This window comes from Apus apus, chromosome 5 (genome assembly GCF_020740795.1).
Source record: "Apus apus isolate bApuApu2 chromosome 5, bApuApu2.pri.cur, whole genome shotgun sequence".
Taxonomy (NCBI): Eukaryota; Metazoa; Chordata; class Aves; order Apodiformes; family Apodidae; genus Apus; species Apus apus.
Window position 1 is genome coordinate 1,782,482 of NC_067286.1, and position 18,664 is coordinate 1,801,145.

The 18,664-nt window shown below is 48.9% G+C and overlaps 1 protein-coding gene and 1 long non-coding RNA gene across 2 annotated transcripts; both read left to right on the forward strand.

Moving 5' to 3' along the window:
• The first annotated feature begins 9 nt into the window (after positions 1–9).
• Positions 10–6,179, forward strand: LOC127385244 (uncharacterized). The gene is made up of 4 exons (XR_007889623.1): positions 10–1,032; positions 1,387–1,550; positions 4,337–4,558; positions 4,864–6,179. It is a non-coding gene; the product is annotated as an uncharacterized LOC127385244 (long non-coding RNA).
• Positions 6,180–6,266: 87 nt separating this feature from the next.
• On the forward strand, positions 6,267–18,454 carry FADS1 (fatty acid desaturase 1). The gene is made up of 12 exons (XM_051620816.1): positions 6,267–6,531; positions 9,650–9,760; positions 10,037–10,234; positions 11,358–11,459; positions 11,630–11,758; positions 13,163–13,223; positions 13,349–13,425; positions 14,471–14,568; positions 14,870–14,966; positions 15,524–15,603; positions 16,025–16,150; positions 16,912–18,454. The coding sequence occupies exons 1-12, from the start codon at positions 6,337–6,339 to the stop codon at positions 16,961–16,963; spliced, it is 1,326 nt and encodes a 441-aa protein (XP_051476776.1). The 5' UTR covers positions 6,267–6,336; the 3' UTR covers positions 16,964–18,454.
• Positions 18,455–18,664: the final 210 nt, after the last annotated feature.

Here is an 18,664-nt window from a genome sequence, read left to right on the forward strand (position 1 = left end):
GTTCTACTTCAAGAACTCCAAATGCAACAAAGTAGAGAAATTATACAAACTCATTCCTGGCTTTTTTTGTTGTTGTTTTGTTTTTCAGATCATTCTGTAGATCTTTCTATAGGTTTATGGAGTCCAAGCAGTCTGCAGACCTCAGTTTGAAAATCATTGCATAGAAAGATCTATTATTGCTGTGAAGACAAGCTGAGAGAGCTGGGGTGTTCAGGCTGGAGAAGAGAAGGCTCCAGGGAGACCTTAGAGCACCTTCCAGTGCCTGAAGGGGCTCCAGGAAAGCTGGGAAGGGACTTTGGACATGGGAAGAGAGTGATGGAATAAGGGTGAATGGCTTCAAACTGGAATAGGGTAAATTTAGGTTGGACATTAGGAGGAAATTCTTCACTATGAGGCTGGTGAGACCCTGGCCCAGGCTGCCCAGGGAAGCTGTGGCTGCCCCATCCCTGGCAGTGTTGAAGGGCAGGTTGGATGGGGCTTGGAGCAGCCTGGGCTGGTGGGAGGTGTCCCTGCCCATGCAGGGGTGGGACTGGATGGTCTTAAAAGTCTCTTCCAATTCAAACCATTCCATGGTTCTGTGATTTTCAGCTGTAATCTAGAGCAGATGATGTGAATTACTTCAACCTTCCCACCACTGGTAGCAGTTGAGAATAAATTCCCAGCAGCATCTCTCGTTTTGCTGCTTCTGCAGAGTAAAACCTTGTACAACTGCAAATTGGTGAATTCCAATGATTTTCCTGTTAGTAGCAGCTGAAGATCTGATCCCCTGGTTTCTGTGACTGTGCTGAGAGGGACAGAAGCTCTGCCCTGAGCCAGGACCTTGTACTTACCCCTCCAGAGTCCTTTGCCAACAGTATTACTTTGTAATTCCATATAGAAGAAGATTGCAAAGCTGAAGAACATAGATGATGTCCAAGAAGATGGAGTCACTGAGCAACACAGGGAGAGGAACATGAAAAGATGCTACAGTTGATTGTCTTGGGCTGTAATTCTTCAGGCTTCACTATGGAAGGGAACAGAGCCAGATTTTTGGTAAGGAATTTAATTTGGAAATTCATGACATATTTAGGCATCTTCCATGTCCTGGTTGAAGGTTGTGTCCTCTATGCCCACAACCTGATTCAAGGCCATGACTTCTTTTGACATGTAGAGATAAAGACACAAGTTACTGGTCACTCACAGTATTATCTGAGGGTCAGTGTCCATCAGGTGACTGCTCCAGAATGTGTGTGTGTCCCAGAAATGGGTTGTTCTGTACAGCAAGCTTTATCCAGCAGCCCATGGAAGTTCTTACTTCAGAGCTGGTGACTTTAGGCAGTAGATGATCTATGCAGGGCTGGCTACATGTGCAGAAGTTGGGCTTTAATGGTCTTCTTGCCTGGGCAGGTCCTCCCTCCTGAGAAATTACCTGGTGAGGACCTCGTGGATGGACACTGACATAATGTCTGCTCACAAAACTCCTCATCTGGATGGTTCCCGTGGATAATCATAGAATCATGGAATGCCAGGTTGGAAGGGACCTCAAGTATCATCTGGTCCAACCTTCCCAGGTACTACTGTAGTTGATATGAGGTGGCTCAGCACCTTGTCCAGCTGAGACTTCACACTGTCCAATGTGGGGGAATCAACCACTTCCCTTGGGAGACTATTCCAATGTGTGACTGTCCTCATGGTGAGAAATTTACCTCTCATGTCCAGTTGGAATCTCCCCAGGAGCAACTTGTGCCCATCACCCCATGTCTTTTCCACGTGACTCCTTGTCAGTAGGGAATCTCCCTCTTCTTTGTGGCCACCCCTTAAGTACTGGGATAACTCCATGACAAATCCAAGTGCCTATCAGAAAAACCTCCAGCACAATCACCTTCTTGCAGCCCAGCCTGTCACACTGTCAAGGCTTTTATGCAACGTTTGTTTTAGGAACTTTTTGGCTCCTGGGGCACAAACCAGCCCAGGCAACGAGAGGAAAACAGGCTGTCTTCTGTGGCCAAGTAGGTGAAAGGCTGCATGTGCTGCTCTGTGCAGCTGTGAGGGCACAAAGAGCTTCTGTGAGGGGCAGAAAAGCCTGGAATTGAATCGGGTGGTCATGAGATGGGGGGTAGGGAAAGGTGAGAAGCACGACAGGAAAGGGTCCTGCACTTGGGCCACAACAACCCTCCAGGCTGGGGGAAGTGTGGCTGGAAAGTGTCTGGCAGAAAAGGACCTGGGGGTTCTAACTGACAAGCAGCTGAATTATATGAGCCAGCAGTGTGCCCAGGTGGCCAAGAAAACCAATGGCATCCTGGCTTGTCTTAGAAATAGTGTGGCCAGCAGAAGCAGAGAGGTGATTGTGCCCCTGTGCTCAGCACTGGTGAGGCCACCCCTGGAGTGTTGTGTCCAGTTTTGGGCCCCTCGATTCAAGAGAGACATGGAGGTGCTGGAGCGAGGACAGAGGAGGGCAACGAAGCTGGTGAAGGGCCTGGAGAATCAATCTGGTGAAGAACACTTGAAGGAGCTGGGAGTGTTTAGTTTGAGAAGGAGGAGGCTGAGGGGAGACCTCATCAGTCTCTACAGCTACCTGAAAGGTCATTGTAGAGAGGTTGGTGCTGGTCTCTTCTCACAGGTCATCAGTGACAGAACTAGAGGGAAGGGCTTCAAGCTGCACCAGGGCAGGGTCAGACTGGACATTAGGAAATTTTTTTCACAGAAAGAGTGGTTAGAGACTGGAATAGGCTGCCCAGGGAGGTGGGGGGGTCACCATCCCTGGAGGTGTTGAAGGGTGGTTTGGATGTGGTGTTGGTGGAGATGGTTTAGGGGAGAACTTTGTAGTTCACCCAGGTCGGTGGAGGTGCCACTGCAGCATCACCTGAATAACAAGTCACCTTCTCCCCCATCCCTCAGGGGCAGACACAGACTTCCCTTCCTAACTTCAATCAGAAAAAAAAAAAAGTCTACTGAAAACATAGTTTTAAATACCATTTTTCCCACTTATTCTGGGAAATTTTGCTTCCCCTGCTCTGTCCTGTAGGTGACGATCACGTGCTCCTGGAGCTGGCTAATTAAGCTGATGCACTTTGATGCCATTTAAAATGCTGTGCAAAGATGTGTTTTGATATTTTCCTCTGATGCATCCGAGCATTTTGAAGGGAGTTGGTCATGGGAGAGAGGCTGGGGGACCTAACTAACTTGACAAGGCAACCAACCAACAAGCAAACAGCAATTCCCATTGTGCTGCCATCGCTGGCACCCATCTCACATTCCGCAGTGGATCTTGGGTTGGCTGTGTGGGATTATCAGGGTCAGGGCACAAACTGCTCCAGATGCCAAGGAAACCAAGTACATAATCACACTTGTTTGGTATAGAAAGCAGCAGACATTGCAAGTGCCCCTCAGGACACGAAGGAGGAGAGAAATGTCCTGTCCTTGGCGCTGCCTCCTCAGGGTAATCTCATTTGTACTAATTTGTAACGAGAAGTCCATCCTGCAGATGTTCCCCCCCATTATCATCAGATTCTTTTCCTTTTCTCTGCCCTCAGATTTTGCTTTCAAATGTGACCCCAAAAAAATGAAATCATCTAAACAGTTACTGCCTTACTTCCTCAGTTACTAATCTTCATTTACATCTTCTGGAGAGCAAAACCCATGCTTGTTTTTATCTCTGTGACCCCATCCCTTATATGTAGTGATTCCTGGTTGCTTTTTCTGGCAAGATATAAACTCCTCCCAGATCACAATCTTCCTCTGGTAGTCTGCACGAGAATATATTCATTTTTTCCCTCTGTCATAGATAATTTTTGCATCTGAATGTTAACAGTCAGTTGTTAGGGCAGAGCACCAGGGCAAATACTCCACGCAGTTAATACGGGCTGAAGAAATAGGGTTTATGTGCAAAACTAGGGATTTATTGTTGGTAGAAAGCCCCAGCACTTAGTGATCCCTCATCACTTAGGTCACTTAGATCTTTTAAAGTATGTTACAGCCAAATAATGGAAGTGATGTAATATATTTTCTCTGACTTTTGGGCATCCCCAATCATCTCGGATGCTAAGGAGGAATCTGCAGGCTGATCAGAAGACTGAATCAAAGAGGGTCTCTTACCTCCCCTTGGATTTTTGGTGGGCTTGGAAAGCCAAGGAATGGGTCACAGGTGGTGACAGGAAGGAGAAATGGAGCTGGGAGTAGTGGAGGTAAAACAAAAAGAACACTGGGAAAAGAAAGGTTACTGGGAGAGCAGAGGGGACAGATTCGTTTTACCTAATTAATTGTCTTCAAGCAAAGACTGACTCTCTGTTCATGCCAGGAGTTGCAGCTGGATGCAGGATGCTAGTGAGTGGATGATGACAGTTGGATTTTATTGCAGTCTTTGTTACAAAGATCTCCTTCTTGCCTCTGTGAGACCCGTTGAGAGCCTGAGCTTGGCAAGAGCAGAAGATCCAACCTCTGTTGACAAGTGACAGCCTGTAGCAGGACACAAAGACCTCCCCTGCTTAGAGGTGGAGGGTTCAAGCAGCTTCTTGGGCTGAATCATCTACTGAAGGGGAAAGAAACAGCCACAGATTTTATGTCAGAAGAAGCTTTGAAGGTAATTGTATAATTTCTCTGGGAAAATCTGTTAATAAGGTGTTAATGTCCCTTATAGCTTCTGGTCCTGCTCAAATCAGAGGAGGAACAGGAGGGGAACAATTCTCAAGCTCAGTGGTGCTTTTTGGCCATTGTTAGTATCCCTTAAAACACTTTTCTAAAGGTTTAACTTGTGGAGGAAGATAAACTCTTTTTGAAATGTGGTGTGTAGGAAAAAGAAAAGTGACAAACCCACGAGTAACACCCCGTATTAATGATGGGAAGTCAAGCTGAAAATACCAACTCAATTATTCTTTTGTGCAATAGATCGCCAGGAAAGAAATAATAATGCAAATAATTACTGCATTCTGGATAGAACAGGTAAGTTATATGGTTAAATATGGGTCAAATATGCTAAACATTCACGAATGTCTTTGATGGTTGTGTTTGTGAGGTGGTCAGCATTCAAGATGCAACTTAATTGGTGCTGAGGTGGGGGGAGAAGCTTTTCTTTCATGGGCCAGAGAGACAAGGTGTAGGAGCAGAGATGCCTTGCTCAGTGGGTTTCCCTGTGGCATTGCTAAAGGGAGGGAAAGCAGGGCTGTTTGATCTGCTGATTTTCAGGCAGAGAATTCCGAGCTGTAGCAGTCAGGTGATGTTCAGAGGGAGACGGGGTGCAGGCTGGTGGGTCTTTGTTTCTATGGTTACCTTCAGTTGGGATGGCTGTAACTGGGTCAGATCGGAAGGTGCGAATGGAAACAAAGGAATTGGGAACCAGTTAATGGGAGAGAAGCGTTGGTAGGAGGGAAAAGCAAGGAGGGAGCTGGATGTGGAACCAGGGATTTTAACGTACAGCGGCCCGATGTGGCCAGAGGAACAGAAGAGGCCACGGCAGCTGAAAGGGAGAGGCAGGAAAGATGGGGAAACAAAAAGAAGCCCCCATCCTACCCAACCAGCAAGTCTCTGGGACCAGCCACTTGCCATTTCCTTCCCTTCCCCACGTTTCTTGACCTCCCCAGTGCAGGACCTGGCGTTCTGGTGTTGGAACTCCTCGCTGTCCTGGCCAGCCTGCCCATCTTCCTTGCTGCCCAGTATATACCCTGTGTCCGTCCCCCTGCCCCTCCCCAGTGTGATACAATCAGAAAATCCCTACAAAGCTGCATTTATCCCATTTCCCTGGTCCGAAGTGAAGGGATTCCAATAGTTCCTGCACCTTCAGGACCTGTGGCTTGGAACCGGCTGCTTTTTAAGCAAGCCAAGAAGATGAGGTCTATAGGGTGCCCTCAAACACGGTGAAAATAACCTTATCCCGTGCCTAGGGCGGTGTTTTACAGCCTCTAATTGATTTACAGCCTGTCATTTATTACAGCCTGGCAAGACACCAGGCAGCTGCCTGTTGGCGGAGCCCTCAATTTCTCCCATCCCCAAACCCCAGCGCCTAGAGCTACGCTGGTTGCATCTCCCGGTCTGGCAGCCCCGGAGCACGGAGGGGCTGCCCGGGGCCACGCTCCGAGCCCCTCAGGCCGCGGCCGCCGCCTCAGGCCTCCCGCGGCCGCCATCACCGCCCCCTCGGCCCGCGCCCCCGGCCCGGCGGCCGCGCGGGTCCCCCCGGGGGGCGGGCGCAAGGCCAGCGAGGACCAATAGGAGTGGGGGAATGGGGAGGAGGCGGGGCTTGGGGGACCGCGTAGCCAATGGGAGGTTGGGAGGGCGGAGCGGGCGGTGCTGGTGAGGGGGGGGTCCGAGCGGAGCCGAACCCAGCCGAGCGGAGCCGAACCCAGCCGAACCCAGCCGAACCCAGCCATGGAGGGCCCGGCAGGCGGGCGGGCTCTGCGTCGCTTCACCTGGGAGGAGATCGGGCAGCGGAACGGGCGGGGGTCGCCGGCCCAGGAGCGATGGCTGGTGATCGAGAGGAAGGTGTACGACATCAGCCGCTTCTGCCGGAGGCACCCGGGGGGCTCCAGGGTCATCAGCCACTACGCCGGGCAGGACGCCACGGTGAGCGGCGGGGGGGGGGGTGGTGGGCCCCGGGGCTGAGGGGTCCCCCCCCACACATGCTGAGGGGTGTGAGGGGCTGAGGGGTCCCCCCACATGCTGAGGGGTGTGGGGTGCAGGTACTGAGGGGGTCACCCCATGCTGAGGGGTACAGGGGCTGAAGGGTCCCCCCCTTGCTGAGGAGTGTGAGGGGCTGAGGGGTCACCCCCCCATGCTGAGGGGTGCAGAGGATGAGGGGTCCCCCCCATGCTGAGGGGTGTGAGGGACAAGGGCTGAGGGGTCCCCCCCCCATGCTGAGGGGTGCAGAGGATGAGGGGTCCCCCCCATGCTGAGGGGTGCAGGGGCTGAGGGGTCCCCCCCACATGCTGAGGGGTGTGAGGGGCTGAGGGGTGTGAGGGGCAAGGGCTGAGGGGTCCCCCCCCATGCTGAGGGGTGCAGGGGCTGAGGGGTCACCCCCCCATGCTGAGGGGTGCAGGGGCTGAGGGGTCACCCCCCACATGCTGACGGGTGCAGAGGATGAGGGGGTCCCCCCCATGCTGAGGGGTGCAGGGGCTGAGGGGTCACCCCCCACATGCTGAGGGGTGCAGAGGATGAGGGGGTCCCCCCCATGCTGAGGGGTGCAGGGGCTGAGGGGTCACCCCCCCATGCTGAGGGGTGCAGGGGCTGAGGGGTCACCCCCCACATGCTGAGGGGTGCAGGGGCTGAGGGGTCCCCCCCCATGCTGAGGGGTTTGGGGGGCAAGGACTGAGGGGTCCCCCCCATGCTGAGGGGTGTGAGGGGCAAGGGCTGAGGGGTCCCCCGACATGCTGAGGGGTCCAGGGGCTGAGGGGTCCCCCCCATGCTGAGGGGTGCGGGGTTAACCAACAGGTGCACGAATAAGGTGTCTGCAACCCGGCATAAAATCGGGGCAGAAACCCGTTCATTTCCGCACGGGGACCGTCAGCAAGAACGCTTTTGCTGTCTGCCGCGCCGAGGGGTGGCTGGCTGGGGTGTGCACGGCTAAATGGTGCTTTTCAGCCTCCTCTGACTTCAAAAAGCCAGCACGGCGTTTCTAAGAGGTGCCACTGGTGCAAAATATCCCTGGAAGTCGTGTTCCAGTCTTTAAAATCTGTCATGTCCGGTGATTTTTGCAAGGCAGAGTAAATGCTGTTCAAGTTGGGGTGTGGGGTGATTTTGTCAGTGTGTTTCCTCCCTTTGTTTGTTTGTATCTTTCACCGAAGAAAGTGTATTTCTCTAAATTCAAGTGTTAAGACTCAAGGGGTGCTGAAGCTACCTCAAGGGTGTGTTTGGTGAGCTCTGTTTCAGCCCCCTTTTTGTCCCAGAGCGGAAAGGGTGAAACTTGAGATCTTGCACTTCCCTTCATCGTTGGCCTATAACTTAAAGCCAAAGACAACAAACCTGAGTTTACACGTACTGCCTGAGGTCAGGGGGTGCTTTTTGAAGCCCCCCTGGGGGTGTCTGGTCAGAAATGAGTGGGTGGCAGTGGCCAGCACAGCACAGTTCCATGGTCACGCTGCAGCCAGCTGCATTCTTTTGGGTGTTATCATCTGTGTCACTGCTGGGTGCAGTTGAATTGCTGATCACTCAGGAACCTGAGCCAAATATAAATTCCTTTCCCCCCTTTTCCCCCCAGTAATTTTGCCCTAGAATTTCTAAAGAATCAGGCCCCTCAATACCAGAAATTAAAGGTGATTTGAGTTTGCTGAATGCCACTGGAGTGCTCTGGTTTCTAGAAGGTGCAACCAGTGTGGTTCCTTTACCCTCCAGTTAGGATTGCACTGCCAGGTTTTACAGCCTCCGTGGAGGGGATTGGTCTGAAAAGTGTGGTACCATCCTCCTCTGATCTGCCCACATACTCCTCCCCAGTTTTTTTTTTCTCCCCTCTTCCAATAAGAAAAATGCAAATGTACTTCCCCCCTCCCATCCTTCCCTCCTTTATTCACATCAGCCTGAGCTGAGAGGATTCTACATCTGAAGCACAACAGGGCTGGCCTCAAGCTGGCAACTTCAGATGGATTTTTTTTTTTAACCCCTTTCTTGACTAGATATCTTTTAAAAGGATGATTTCTTGTAAAAGCATGCAACGATGAGCTGGAAATGAAGAGTGCTGAACAGTGCATGGTGCAGGAAGCTTCCAAGCTGATGTGCAGTGGGCAAATACTGTCCCAGAAAAGCAAAAGCATCCTAAGGCTGAGGGGGGTTGTAAAGTATATGCTAATTTGGACCCTGTAATTGGGGGATTTTCAGTAGGAAGTAGATGTCAAACTGCTTTGTGTGCTCAGGGGCTTTGTCATCCAAATAGAGTGATAGAGTTTGCAGTGATAACAATCACTAATGATTTATTTTTTTCCACCTTGTTGCCATGGAGATCGACATTACATTACATTACATGAGAAAAGCAACTGATTTCCCCGACAGGGAATGGTGAGGAGGGGAAAAAAAGGCCTTTTCATGGGACTCTTCAGAAACAGGTCGGGGGGGAGCCACCTGGGGAGGAGGCAGGTAGCAAGAAAGTAAGACAATTCTAGGAAAATATGGCAGGGTGGGCATTGGAGATTGCCAAGGAAGCATGTTTGGACCAATGTGGAGCTTTTGAGAGGTTGGTTGTGGGTCACCAGAAGCTGCCATCACCTGTCTGTGTCCTGCTTATCCCATTATTTTTCCCAGTTCAGCCAGCTGATCCATTTTTTGTGCTAACATCTTGCCCTTCTCCCTAGTCAAGACTTCCATTGCAGGATATAGGGCCTGAGGAGAAATAAAATGGAAGGCAAAGGCAAAACAGAGACAGAGGAGTGTGCAGTTGAGGTGATAAATCTTGAGGATGTTGATTTTTCAGATTCAGAAGTAAGAAGGGAGTGAAGTGAGCCCATATGTCTTGGTCACCTGCACTTCACAGCATCTGGATAGAAAACGATAGAGAGACTTCAACTTCAAGTGATCATTTATGGTGTGAAGAAAGCAGTAAGATTTATGGCAGTAAAATCTGGCTCAGCCAGCTCCATTAGTTAGGTTGCTTTCTGCTGAGTCCAGGAGACATGTTTCTTTTAAATATATCATGAAACATACTTATTTTGGTTGAATGGTTGTTTTTCTTCATCCTGTTCCTCTACCTGTGTTTCAGGATCCTTTCATAGCATTTCATCTTGACAAGACGCTTGTAAGAAAGTACATGAGCCCACTCTTGATTGGGGAGCTGGCACCAGATCAGCCCAGCTTTGAGCCCAGCAAGAATGTAAGTACCTTAAAAACTTGCTATTTGGGTTGAAATTGTGCTATTTAGCTTCACTTACTGACAGCCAGAAATCCCTGTACATAAAAATGAGAGTGTTTCCTGGGATCACTGTGTTGGTCTGAAGCTTCTTCACTTCAGGTCATTATTAGTCTTGCTGAAGGTTTGTCTCTGGGTGACCCTCAGCTTTTCCCCATTGCCACAGTAGCTCCTTGAGAGGGGAAGCTGAGCATCCTGAGGCATTTTCTGACCAGCAGATGCTCTTGGGTCTCCCCACAGAAAAAGCTGGTAGAAGATTTCCGTGAGCTCCGTGCAACCGTGGAGAAAATGGGGCTGTTCAACCCCAGCTGCACCTTTTTCATGCTCTATCTCTGTCACATCTTGGTGTTGGATGTTGCAGCTTGGCTCACCATCTGGTATTTTGGAGCATCCACAGTGCCTTTCCTCTTCTCTGCAGTGCTTCTAGGCACTGTCCAGGTAAGCAGTTAGGAAAAAAAAAAAAAAAGAGCCCCAGAAGCACCAAAAAACAACCCTTTGAATCTCAGGTGCTCATTGCCATAGGAGGAATCTTATCTTTGTGGACTTCCCAAAATTCTTCTTCTCCCTGGGTTCCACCAAAGGGCTAAAATTGCAGTGGCACCACGTGCTGCTTTGGTAGAGCAGGCTTTGCTCTGCCTTCTCCTTCCTTTAGTTCATCAAAGCCCTCCTTATTCCCAGCCTTCTTCACACAATGAAAGCCATGCTCTGCTGCCGAGGTCCCTGCTGCCAGAACTCCAAGGCACTGTGCAGGGGCCAAGCCACCAGGTTCCCATGGGAACTTGCAGCAAGTTAGATGAGAGGGCAGAGCAGCTCTCAAAGCCCCAGCTATTCCTCCTGTGGCCAGCTGATCCCCTTGGAATTACAAGTACTCAGAGGAGGCAGCAGCAAGCTGCTCCTTAAAGGAGACTTTGTTGCTGATTTCAGTGCAGTTTTGTAAGAGAATAAATGCTGTTTCTGAGCTCCATGACTTCTTTTTTTCTTTTCTTATTTTTTTCCCTCCACCATTTTTTCCTTCCTCATGAGAACAGCTCTCTGGGACTGAATGTCATTAGGCAAAGTCTGGGCTGCAGTGGTAAATAAGTATTTTGGACTGGGTCCTGGTTATGGAAATGCTCTCACTATCCAGGAGGGTGTTGTGAGAGCGTGGGAGTGGGAGAATCACAGAATCATGGAATGGTTTGGGTTGGAAGGGACCTTAAAGATCCTCTAGTTCCAACCCCCCTGCATGGGCAGGGACACCTCCCACCAGCCCAGGTCGCTCCAAGCCCCATCCAACCTGCCCTTCAACACTGCCAGGGATGGGGCAGCCACAGCTTCCCTGGGCAACCTGGGCCAGTGTCTCACCACCCTCACAGGGAAGATTTTCTTCCTCATGTCCAACATAAATCTCCCCTTTTCCAGTTTGAAGCCATTCCCCCTTGTCCTATCACTCCATGCCCTTGTACAAAGTCCCTGTCCAGCTTTCCTGGAGCCCCCAAGAAGAGAAAGCCCTTTTCCAGTCCAGCCTCCCGACTCCCCTTCTTCCCCAGCACTGGTTTTCTTTCTTTGTTTTTCATTCCAGGCCCAGGCTGGCTGGCTCCAGCATGATTTTGGACACCTTTCAGTCTTCAGCAAATCCAGGTGGAACCACTGGGTGCACAAGTTTGTGATCGGCCATCTGAAGGTGGGCACTGAGCGCTGAGAGGGCCTGCAGAGCCTCCCCCAGGGTGCTCTGCAGTCAAAACCCATCCTACTATAAGAAGAAAGTGAATGCAAGGAGCTACTGGGGAGGGAGGACTTCGGGGCAGAAGGTTCAGCTTCTTTATGGCACTCTCTTCTCATCCCTTCCTGCAGGGAGCACCAGCCAGCTGGTGGAATCACCTCCACTTCCAACACCACGCCAAACCCAACTGCTTCCGAAAGGACCCCGACGTTAACATGCACCCCTTGTTTTTTGCTTTGGGAAAACCACTCTCTGTAGAGGTGAGACCTTTAGGTCGTTAGGGTTCAAATTTGACAAGCAGCAGAGAGCTGGGAGACCAGTGACCAGTTAGTTTGGCCAATGAGCTGTCTCCATAATTAACGAATTTAGAGGAGGAGCAGCTTGGCCTTTGAAAAACAAGAAGAGAAAAGCTCCTGATGCATCCCTAGCTTCCTTCTGCTTCATGTTGCAACCATTCTTTGTGGGGTTTGCCCTCATGCAGTCTTGCTGTGGGTTGAAATTTCCCAAATTTATTCTGGGGGTTTAAAGAAAAACACCAAAACTGCTTCTGTAAAATGAGAAGTACACCCAGAAGATGGTTTGAGTTGACCTGCTAGTTTGTCTAGTGCTACTTTACCTCCTTCTACTAGACCCTAATATGTCATAGCAGTATTTCAGTACTTTGTAGAATTTGCTTAAAACTGCAATGGAAGTTATTCTTGCTGTGTTTTAAGATGAGAATGCAACATTTGTGACAAGTTCATGATTTCTCTGATGAGAGACTTGCAGTTGTATGAAGATAAAGTTGTAAGTTCTCTTTACCAAGATCAGCTTTGACTAATTGTGGTGTTTGGGGAAGTGAAGCAGCATGTGACAAGCAAAGACTGTCTGAAACTCTCACAATTCCTGATCAAACAATCTATTTTGGTGGCCTCAGTCTGACAGTGGGTGTCAGACCAGGTCCCATCTGGACTCCAGCATAATTTCTGGTATCTCTGCAATTAATTGAATGGCTTTAGCATTTCCTGGTCCCTTCAAAAAATAGTTACATAAGTTCATAGCATCACCTGCTCTGATTTGCATTGACATTGAGGGAGGGCTTCTGTTTGGAATTGGTTTGGACAGGTTCAGGGATAGAATGGAATTCCTCAAGGAAGTCAGTGATGCAGTCAGTTGTGTTTGTGCAGTGAAAGCTGAAAAATTAGCAGTCTCAGTGAATAATTCCTTCACCGTAGTTCCTGTGGACACAGTTTAATTTCATTGATCTGTCTTGGAAACTAATTGCAAGTAGGTGGGAGTTGAACACACAGGCACCTGCGTTGATAGTTTGGTAGGTTTTTCCTTGCTTTGGAAGCTGTGTTGGCAGGAGACTGTTCAGAGTTGGGTTTCAGTTTTGTTAAGGCAGCTGTGCCCTCTGCAGGGAAAGAGCTTCCAGTGCACCTTGCTGGTGGTGGTGCAAGGGACTACCCAGCCTCTTGCGCATCCAAGGCAGGGAGGAGAACTTCCCATGGCCCTCGTAGACTGAAGCTCCAGGGGATGATGAAGCCCATGGCATGGTTTGATAGGACATCTCTTTCAAAGGTTAGGAGGTATCTAAGTAATCTTCTCTGAAAGAACAGGCAGGAGGGTGTGCACAGGTGTCTTTAGCTGTCTCCACAGCCTGAGTAATATGTTTATTTTAACAGCTTGGTGTGCAGAAGAAGAAATTCATGCCTTACAACCACCAGCACAAGTACTTCTTCATCAGTGAGTAGCCTTATCCTGTTGCAGTGGTGTGGACAACATTCACTCCTCCCCTTCCTTTTCCAGCTCATCTCCCTGGGATGAAGGGGCACAGTTAATGTCTCTGCAATCTTATTTCTCCACTCTAGTTGGTCCCCCAGCTCTGGTGCCTCTTTACTTCCAGTGGTACATATTCTACTTTGTGGTGCAGAGGAAACAGTGGGTGGTGAGTCAGCTCCACTTTGCCAGGGGGGACTTTTCCTTCTTTTTCAGTGCAAAAAATCAGGAGCTCTGAGCTGTGTGTCTCTGTGGCAAGGGGGGTGGGTCCATGATCTGGGAAATAATGTCTGATGTTCTGCCTCAATCCAAGGTGTGTGAATGTGTGGAAGCATTCCTTTTTCTTCAGAGCTGCTTTTCATACAGAATTTGTCCTTCAGGTAGCATGAGAGTCTGGTTTTAGGTAGAAGTGGTCATTCTGGACACTTTTTATTTTGGTTTTCCCAAACCAATACAATAAAAACTTAAGAGGCACAGGAAAAAGGGAAAAGAAGCAGAAGTCAGAGGGGTTTGGAGGAGGATCCAGTGCACCTCCACTTTGCAAAATGATGTCTGAAAAATCAAGAAGCTTTCAGGTAGCCTTAACCTGGGTGCTCACAAGTCAGTGTGAAGTGAAATAGGGGATGTGGACTTCCAGAGCTGTTAGGAAGATTTAAGGGGAAGATCTAGGACCTTGAGAAATAATATGGTTTCTAGAGAGTTTGGGGGGAAAAAAATGCAAAAGAAAGATGGGTGTTCTCTGAGATGTGGGGGTTAGAGACATCTTGGCTGTTTTCTTCTTGCCTGGGAGATGGGACAGTCAGGAGAAAATTAGCATAAGGGAAAGAAGGGATTGCAAGACATGTGAAGAGGAACAAAAAGGGAGATGGAGGTAAACCAGAGCTCTTCATTCTTTTCAGTGGCCAGGTTTTTTTGCTTTCTCCCTGATTTCTTTCTCTTTAGATCCAGGGGAAAACATGATGCTTTAGAGCATGTCCTCTCTAGTGTTTGCCCTGTGCTGGGCTCCTAAGCTCAGAATAATTCCCAAGCACAGGAATGTCTGGGAAGTGGCTGTGCGTCAGATTGCATTGTGATGGAGCCAGGGAGGAAAAAAAATCTATCAGTAGAAAAAATTCTGGGAGGTTTTAAGGGGAGTGCCACAGAGAGTGGATGGTAAATTCAGAAGCCAATAATTCTTCATCTTAATGAAGTTGTATCTGTTCCCTGTGCTGCAGGACCTGGCCTGGATGCTGACCTTCTACATCCGATTCTTTCTCACCTACTTGCCTTTACTGGGGGTGAAGGGCATCCTGGGGCTTCATCTGTTAGTCAGGTATCATTCAGCTCCTGATTTTCTCCATCTGTCAGTCCTTTGTGTCAGCTTTTCTTCAGCCTCCTGCCTATCTTCCTCATCAGCTCCTGCTCTTCTGTCTCAGCAGGGCAGGTTGTTGTCTGTCAGGTGCTTGTCTTTAGAAGGTGTGTGTAGATCTGATCTGCTGATCAGGTGTTTGGGGTTCCTGGGGGTCGTTTTGTCAAGGAAGGACTGGGGTGCATGTGTGTGTCCAAGTGTTTTTACTGACTTGTGATGGCACAGGTGTGAGATCAGTGATGGTTTTGTGTGTCTTTCTGCACAGGTTTATAGAGAGTAACTGGTTTGTCTGGGTTACACAAATGAATCACATCCCGATGCACATTGATTATGATAAGAATGTGGACTGGTTCTCTACCCAGGTAAGACATTTCTACAGACCTTTGAAATGACAGATCTGGGTACACATTGCCCAAGAGAGCTGATCTCAGAGGTGATGGGAAATGAGAGAGGAGAACATAAGCAGCTTGTCCTGTGTGATGTGATTAGTGCAAAGAAGGTGCAGAGGTGGGATGGAGGCTGCACACACTGAGCACAGATGCCTCAAGAAAAACAACTAGAGGGGCTGCAGTGCTCTTCAGATGAAGAGGTTTCTGTGCTTGAAGGATGCAGACCTCTCAAGTGCTCTGTCTTATTTGAGTTCTGAAGCCATTACACAGTCTTTTAAGTGAGAGAGGGGAAGGTCATGGCTATTAATGACTTATCTCACTGGGAAAGTCAAGTCTGTTCTCCTAAATTTTGTCCCTAACAATCTTGTATCACAGCATGGCCATCTTGTGTTGAACTCTTGGGGTTACTGTATTCACCCAGAAGGCACGTGGTGATAAGGAACTTGTACCTGCTTACTGTTGTGTTTGACACGTGTAAGAGAAAGGACATTCCTAAAACAACACTTAAATGTTTCTGCTCTTTCTCTCAGCTCCAGGCAACCTGCAATGTTCATCAGTCTCTGTTCAATGACTGGTTTAGTGGGCATCTGAACTTCCAAATCGAGCACCAGTGAGTTGAAGCATGGGGTCAGGGATGTAAGGGGAGTTCAAGGAGTGCTGGTTACACTAGGTCTGAAGAGCCTACAAGGTCCCTCCCTGTCTTACAAGTTGGTACAAGAACAAAATACAATGTAAATATCGTGCTCTTTCTCTGGGGATGGAGTGGGACCTCTTGAGAAGTTTTTTTGAGCCTGGGGGTGAGCACCAACACTACTTCAGAGCTGAGTAGCAAGGCATAGGAGTGAGAATTACCAGCCTCCTGGCTGGTACCAATGCTGACTCAAGGGACACGAGAGGAACCACTCCAGAGCACTGATGGCCACGGGCACAAGGGGAGCTTGAGGCACTCCCAGGCTTAGGCACAGAGGAGGGTCAGGAATCCTCTGGGGTGATGCTGAATGCCATTGAGTCACCACTTTCCTTTCCCACAGCCTCTTCCCCACAATGCCAAGACACAACTACTGGAAGGTGGCTCCTCTGGTGAAGTCCCTGTGTGCCAAACACGGCATCGAGTACCAGTGCAAGCCTCTGCTCACAGCTTTTGCAGACATTGTGCAGTAAGTATCAGACCCAGGTGAAGGGTTTTCCAGAATTCTGGAGTGAACAAGGGATTTGGGAAAGGGGAGAGGAAGCCAGCCTAGCTCACAGAAGTTCTGTGGAGAGCTGTTAGGTGGCATAGGTGATTGTGAAAGGGGCTGGAAAACTGTTCAGCTGTGGTGCTGGTTTCAGGAGCAGCAGGCAGAAGGTGGCAGTAGGAGAAACCCAATGGGGAGCTCCCTTCCTCAGCTCTGAGGAGTCAGAGGCCCAAAGGATGCCAAGTCTGGTGCCCCTGTCTCTGACAGTGCTCCAGAAAAAGAGATGTTTTCACGAAGAACTTGAACTGTCACTCATTCTTTCTTTTTTCTTCCTTTCTTCCCTTCCTTGCCCCCAGATATTTCTTACTCCGTTAAAAAGAGGTGGCTCCCTTTGCCACGCTTGCTCCTTTTGTTTTCCTTCTAATTGAGTTGTTTCCTTTGCCCTTCCAGCCTTTGTCTGATGTAGCCCCAGTGGTTTGGTTCTTCTTCATCTTTCCAAGGAGCTGTAATCTGTATTGCCTTCCCTCTCAAAATCTCTGAGCAAGCTGATGTAGTTGAAGATGACCCTGCTCATTGCAAGGGGGTTGAACTAGAGGGCCTTTAAAGGTCCCTTCCAACCTAAGCCATTCCATGATGCTCTGGTCTCTTTTGCTTAATCTATAGATGGGAATTCCTCCCACAAGGCTCTGATCTGTATTTCACCCCCTTGTTTCTAAGGAAAAAATGTGGTTCTCTCTTGGCAGCTCGTTGAAAGACTCAGGGGAGCTCTGGCTTGATGCTTATCTGCATAAATAAGAAGCAGTGGATCCTTCCAGAGGAATTCCCCACCCTTGTTGCCTCCTGTGGTGATCACCAGGAAGATACTGCAGAAAGGAGAGAGAGCTGGCTAAGCCAGAGGTGGGGAGGTGCCACCACTTAATTCCACTGATGAAAGTGATTAATACGATTATTATTATTTTTTTTTAAAAAGCTGTGTTCTTAATTCTTCTTGTGTTTCTTTCATTCCTCTTCTCTGATGCTGAGTTATGGGGGAAAGCTGAATGGAGGAGGTTATGTTCCACCAAGCAGGAGGAAGCATTGGGACCAGGAGCAGGTTCCATTCTGTCTGCTGATAATCATTTGCTGAGTATGCAGGAGGGACATCTCTTCTCTGACACAGATCTTGGTGAGGTGGCTCTCATGGATGTGGCAAGAAGGTTGGGACACCACAAAGAACATTGGGGAAGCAAGAAGGAATTGTGTGGGTGCAGTATTTTCAAACACCTGTATGTCAATAACAATGGCAATAGAAGTGTCCAAACCAAGGGACAGTGGGGAGCACCTGAGAGCCCAAAGCAGTTTGTATGTAGGTGGGTGAGGTGGAGGAGGTGCAGGCAGCAGGTCTGTAGGAAAAAGATCTAATTAGATCTTTGGGAAGTGCAGCTTATTCTCCAGGTAGGTAGATGTGAGAGCTCAGCATGCCAGATTCTGGGAATGCTGCCCTCCACGTCTCTTCTGTGGTGAAGGCCTCTGGGCTGTTTGCCCATTGGGGACCTCCCATGGGGTCTCTGCAAGTGGTTGCCATAGTGCCATACTTCTGAGTGTCATTGGACCCAGTCCTGGAAGTCAGAAGAGATGGAAAAGTGGCACATCCATAGTGGGGATCCCTCCAAGGGTGACTGAGGAAGCAAAAGGGTAGTTGGTCTGTGGTCACCTGAAGCTTCACTCTTTTTTGAGTGATCAGTTAAGTGGAGAGAACTCGTGACTTCTGGCCCATGGAGCCCTGGTCATTTTTTATTGGGTGATGTTCCTCCAAAACACACCTTAGGAGGACACATGCTGGATTTCTTGGAATGTGCACTAGCCTTACTGCATTTTCTGGTGTCTTTTCAATTACTACCCCAATATTACAGATGCCAAATCAAGATGATTAGCACTAATGAAGACAGCTCCATCACCCTGTCACCTCAGTGGCAGGTGGCTTACATGTCTCCAGAAGGGATGGGTTGATTTTTGAGGAACAAATGGTGCTTTTTTCTTAATTAATATCCAAAAAGAGGGTGGTTTGTGAGGGAATGGAAGAAATACATCTTCCTAGGCCAAGAGTGTTGTTAAGCACAGAATAGAATTGTAATGGAAATAATAAAATAATCATTAAATCATTGGTAACTGTTGATAAAGACCATAAAGGAAATGGGCCTTAGTTACTCTTTTACCTTGTTTTTGCCTGCTCCATTTCTGTCCCCTTTTATTATTAGAACTGTTGATGGAGGGAAGTCTAATAATAAAATTCCTTATCTTACCTATTATTGCTGTCACCAGAGTAAAATATGTCTGCTCAGGAGTCTGTGAGAGGTGGAACAAATGCCTGTCCACAGCTGCAGAGAGATCTGACTCAGCATTTGTAGTTTGGAGGAAGGAAATCAGCTTGTGTGAGTAGAAACAACTAAACCTAAACAAGTCCCACCAAAACAAAACCCTCCAGCAGTTCTTCCTCCAGAATGAGGAGGCAAGGGA